The sequence below is a fragment of the Geospiza fortis genome, unplaced genomic scaffold, assembly GCF_000277835.1.
Source record: "Geospiza fortis unplaced genomic scaffold, GeoFor_1.0 scaffold188, whole genome shotgun sequence".
NCBI lineage: Eukaryota > Metazoa > Chordata > Aves > Passeriformes > Thraupidae > Geospiza > Geospiza fortis.
The window spans coordinates 583,698-588,774 of NW_005054337.1; the positions used below are offsets into that span (position 1 = coordinate 583,698).

The 5,077-nt window shown below is 43.9% G+C and overlaps 1 protein-coding gene across 1 annotated transcript; it reads right to left on the bottom strand.

Annotated features, from left to right (window-relative positions):
• Positions 1–4,870, bottom strand: TCFL5 (transcription factor like 5). Its single transcript, XM_005422149.2, has 6 exons — positions 3,977–4,870; positions 3,075–3,261; positions 2,361–2,520; positions 1,407–1,647; positions 845–986; positions 1–194 (listed from the first exon to the last, which is right to left on the bottom strand). The coding sequence occupies exons 1-6, from the start codon at positions 4,708–4,710 to the stop codon at positions 81–83; spliced, it is 1,578 nt and encodes a 525-aa protein (XP_005422206.1). The 5' UTR covers positions 4,711–4,870; the 3' UTR covers positions 1–80.
• Positions 4,871–5,077: the final 207 nt, after the last annotated feature.

Here is a 5,077-nt window from a genome sequence, read left to right on the forward strand (position 1 = left end):
AATTCCTATTTAGCATGTAAATGGAAAGAATGAAACACAGTTTGCACTACTGTCACACAATTCAGGGTGGGCAGGTCAGGCTATTTGGTCTCCATAGCTGTGCGGTTTTCCTGTGCTGGACACATTACACATGAGTCTGGTCTTCCAATTTTTAGTCTCCTGCCTGTTTTACCACAGAACACAGTCTCAAATTCCTAAAAAAAATTAAAATACAAAAGATAAATGTTATAGTTAACGTAGTTGTTTACTTGAGATGGATGCTTTTGTTTCATTAGTGCCTTCAGTAGGAAGGAGGGGGGGCCGTATCCATATCTAGAGCAGCAGGTTTTCCAATACACATCCTCCTAAAATTCTTAGCAGGGCCAGAATTACCCTGGAGCTGCAACTACTGCTGAGGAGAACAGGAGCTGCTTTTGAGGCATGTAACCCTTTAACTCTGCTCACCCACTCAATACAGTGTGGGCATTAGCTGTGATCCCCCTCCCTGAACTAACTAGAAGCCTGTGAAAGAGGTAGAAAATAGAGAAAATGAAGGAAGGGAGGAATGACTGAAGATGACCTTAATTTCATATTGTTGTCCAAATAGGGTCATGCTCAGGAATTGTGTAACTAAAAAAATTAATTTTAAAATCCAATTTGAAAACACTGACTGAGGACAGCCTGTAATTTCTCACTAGTGAACTCAAACAGCTGAAAAAAAAAATTTTAAAGGAAAGTTCAAGGATATGGTGGGTCCTTCACAAACAGCATCAAGCAGAAGCTTTGCATCTCAGTTAAGCTGTTATGACAGCTTTAAAACATTTCCCATTTTTACCAAGACCAAAAACGAAATGAGATGTCAAACCTGCTTCAGGGAGTCGCCGTGCCTTTCCTGAATGTACTTGAGGAATGCAGTTGTCCACTGCAAAGTTGTTGCCTTGTCAGTGTCGATCGTGCAGAAGGGAACGAGGAGATTGAGCTCATCACAACAAACCCGGATCCTGCGCCTGCAGGCAAACACCCAAGGTTATCAACCACGGGCCAGAGGGAAGGGAAAAAATACAGAAAATAGGAAGACTACTCACATGTGCAACCAGCCATGGACTTTGGGGACTGCTTTGTGTTTGCTACAAGCTTTGTGTATTAGTTTTGTTACACGCAAGTCACCTTATCTTTACAGAATGGGTGAAATGTTTTGAAATCTCTTTTTGTTTGCTTACAGAGTGAAAACACAAAGACAACCACAATGAAACAGAGATTTTTTTTTTCCCCTCTAACAAACACCAAACCCTCACCTCCCGCACTGCTCTTTCTTGGAGCTAACACAAAATAGGTCAAGTTTACATTTCCTCTGGATAATCGGAGTACTACAGTACCAGTATTTTGGGCTTCAAGAGGCGTTTCATGACCCCTGCTCCCAGAATTACCTCCTGTCTCTCTCCAGGCGGTTGTGCCTTTCCCTCCTCTGAGCACTTCCATCCTGGGAACCACTCTGCACCTGCACACTGGAGCTGGGCTGTGCTGACTGCCAGGGGCCCTGGGCAGCTGCAGTGCTCTGGTTGTTGTCCCGGGCATTCCGAATCTCACCGAGAGGTTTGCGATCCATGTTTGCATCCAACAGATTTATTCGGCTGCAACTTCTGTTTATGGCTTGCTTGCATAAGGTGTCTTGTTGGAAAAATAAAAATTAAAAGAATGATCTATTTGTTACTCTCCCACTAACATGAAAATACTGATCATGGAAAGTTCTTTTGGTGCCTTATTTATGTGGAATAATCTTTAAAGCTTTATTACCAGCCTACATTGATTCTTCCAGCAAGACATGTCCTGCAGAAGACCTAAGGCACTGCTTGCTATTCCAAAATCCACACAGCTTCTATTTTCTCAGAGAGCCCACTGAGATTGTGCCTGCCCTTGGTGAGCACTTGAGGCAGCCCTTAAAATGTTCTTCAGTTTGATACTGACTACTGATACTGCTCAGCTTTGGGGTCAAAGAATGTACCTCTCTGCCACGGGGTTTGGTGGTGTTTGCTCAAAGGCTGGACTCAGTCATCTTGGAGGTCTTTTCCAACCTTAATGATTCTATGATTCTAAAGAAACCAGCTGCTCACCCAAGGCTCAGATTTTCAAAGGTCCTTTGTAACCTCAAGTCTCCTCATTTCAAGCCAGAAATGCTAAACAATTTTGAAAGTACAGCTAAACTTATAGGTGTTGAACCTCCTTGGAGAAATCTAGCCCCATGTTGCCTATAGAACATCTTTGCCATAAGAACACCACCTCCCACATTCACTAAAATCATATTAATTCCAGAAAAGAATTCAGAAAAAATTTACATTTGAAGACCAAGAGAAAACTAAGTGAAAAGAAGATAAATGGTTTACCTCCAACTTTAATCCAAACTTCCTCAGGCAAAGCTTTATTTATAGCACCTACTGTCTGTTTTGTGGATTCAACTTCCTGATAGAGAAAAGGGAATGTTTTGGGTATCCCAAGGTCTTGATGTTTGGCAGCTTCCAAAATAGTGCAAGATGTTCCACAGGTCTGTGAAAACAAAAAGGAAATACTTACAGAACTGTATACATTAAAACAAAAGAGACTATTGTGATATCTTTCTGTTAGCTTCTTAAATTACTTCTTCAGACTGAATAAATCCCAAATACACACAACCATGGAGTTTTGACAGTGATGAATTTTGGGGACACCTCTGACATGTCTCAGTGCCATGCTATCACTTTTGCTTCAGAGGTTACTGCAAGTTGTGGAGAGCAAAATATATTTATCACCAAAATGAATTAGAAAGAAAGGAACTACAGAAAATGGTCTTTTTCTTGTCTTGCACAGATGAAAGAGATGATAAACTGATAAACTCGAGAAAAAAGGAGATCTGATGGCCTACTGCTCATTACAGGGACACATGTAATTACAATTGCCAAAAAAGCGACTTGATTGTCTTAAAGATAATAAATAAATTGCATTACAGATCATTCTGATGATCCCTATTCAAACCCAGCCACACTCTACCACAAACCTTCAGAATTCTACCACACCCAGGAAGTTAATACTATCAGCATTGGAAGGTGGCAGAGGAGAGTTACCTGTGCTTGGGAAGGGTTAGCACTTCCAGCAGCAGAACATGCATTCATGGTAAAGAACGGGTAAGTAAATGGTAAGGAATGTGTGGCAGGTGCAGCCTTATTTTTCCCTAGTGCAGCACACCTGTTCCCTTGCTGGTGAAGAGGAACACCCACCACTTCTGAGGGCTGGCGGATCAATGTCACTAAACTTCAGACAAAAACAAACAAACACAGAAAACATACCAGGCTGACTGCTTGGAAATGAGTGCAGAAATAAAGTACAGCTACAAATATTCTAGAAACTATCACCAAGAAACCACTTTCATTTAACTGTAAACAGAAATCACTGTTATTGCTATATTGCCCACTTCAGGGGCCAAATAAAAGAAAAGAAAAATCAGCCAAGGAGGTATTTTATTCTGTGCAATAACAAGGTGCTTCATGCCTCAATAAAACATTTTGTCAGCACACTAAGATAGGTACAGGGTTAGGTTGTAAAACAATATTTTTGCTGCAGTTTTCCCCATAGTCAGGCCTCCACATTATAACTCGAATCTATCATCATCATTATTTTTATTATTATTATTATTATTATTATCAAAAATCTACTTTGCTTTTAGCAAGCTGCATATTAAAATTAGGTAATGTTCTCTCATCTTTATTTACAGTACATGTTATCAAGAATAAAGTCATAAAGTAATTAATTTTGGAACTCCATGCTGTACCATTAATGCAATAAACAGAGGGGCCTAAGCTGAGCTCAGTGGAGTCGCAGCCACGTTTGATGGCACAGTTTAACAAAGCCCAACCCATCCTTCTCATATATTAAAACAAGCACTATTCATAGGTTTCACTTAGCAAATCACTTTTGAACTACATGATACATAGTTTAACAACATAAACTAAAAGTAATTGCAACACACTTGTTAAGAGTTACTCCAGATTCTTGGGGTTCTTGACATCTGGGGTTTTCTGTCGGGCTGCTGTTGAATCTGTCTTCCAACCGAGCTCTGACTGCAGGTTTAGATCTAACCTCTGGTGCCAGTGCCGAATTTTCAACAAATATGTTTTCCTTATTCTCCCCCAAGAAATTTTCACCCTGTTTAGCTTTTGCTACACTGCATCCCGAGACTTCTACAGAGCTACTACTGTTGGGCGCTTTCTCTCTCTGGTTCACAGGGAGGTTGGACTCGCTAAGTAACATCATCCTGAGCTCCTGGAGGTCAGCATAGCCCAGGTGCGGGTTAGAACTCGGCCAGTAGCTGTCACAAGGCAACCCTGACTGACAGGTCACTGGGCAGACCGACTGGTTCCCAGAGCTGTTGGATGAGCCCCCGTCCTGACTGGTGCTGGGGGAGGGCTGCTGCAGAGGGGGGTCTGCAGAGGGGCCAGGCGAGGAGAAAGCGCTGAGCCTGGCTTCCACTTCACCTTCGCTACTCTGCGCCTCCGTGTGCGAGCAAAGTATGTGCTGCAGCTGGGTGTACTCAATGTCCATCATCTCCACCAGGCTGGCCTCGGGGGTGGCGAAGCCAAGGTTTTGCTCACCAAAGGTACTGTCACTTGAGCCTCCAGGTCCGACAGCAACGGGAGCGGGGTCAGGAACACTAGCTGGGCTCTGAGGAATGGTCTGAGGCTCCTCGGGGGCTGATCCTGACATGGCTACAGCAAACCTAATCAGTTACCAATGTCCCTTTCAACAGAAAACCATAAAACCTTCAACAATTGTCAGTACTATCCATTAAAAAAACCCAAAGGCAGAAAAAATTGCACTTAACACTGATTGGCGAGGTAACAGAGTGGGGACCAAGCTGCGGCTGGCGGGGTACCTGACACCCTGACCATGTCTCCCCACCCCGGGTGAGACCCTCCCTCCCCCTCCAGCACAGCTGCTCACGACAAACGGCCTTCACCTGTCCCCGCCCCGGCCTCGGCGGGGAGGCTGCGGGCACTCTGCGGCCTGGCACCCCCTGAGACAGCGCCCGGACGGCGGCGGGGCAACCCGGGCGGGCGGGAGCGGGGCCCCC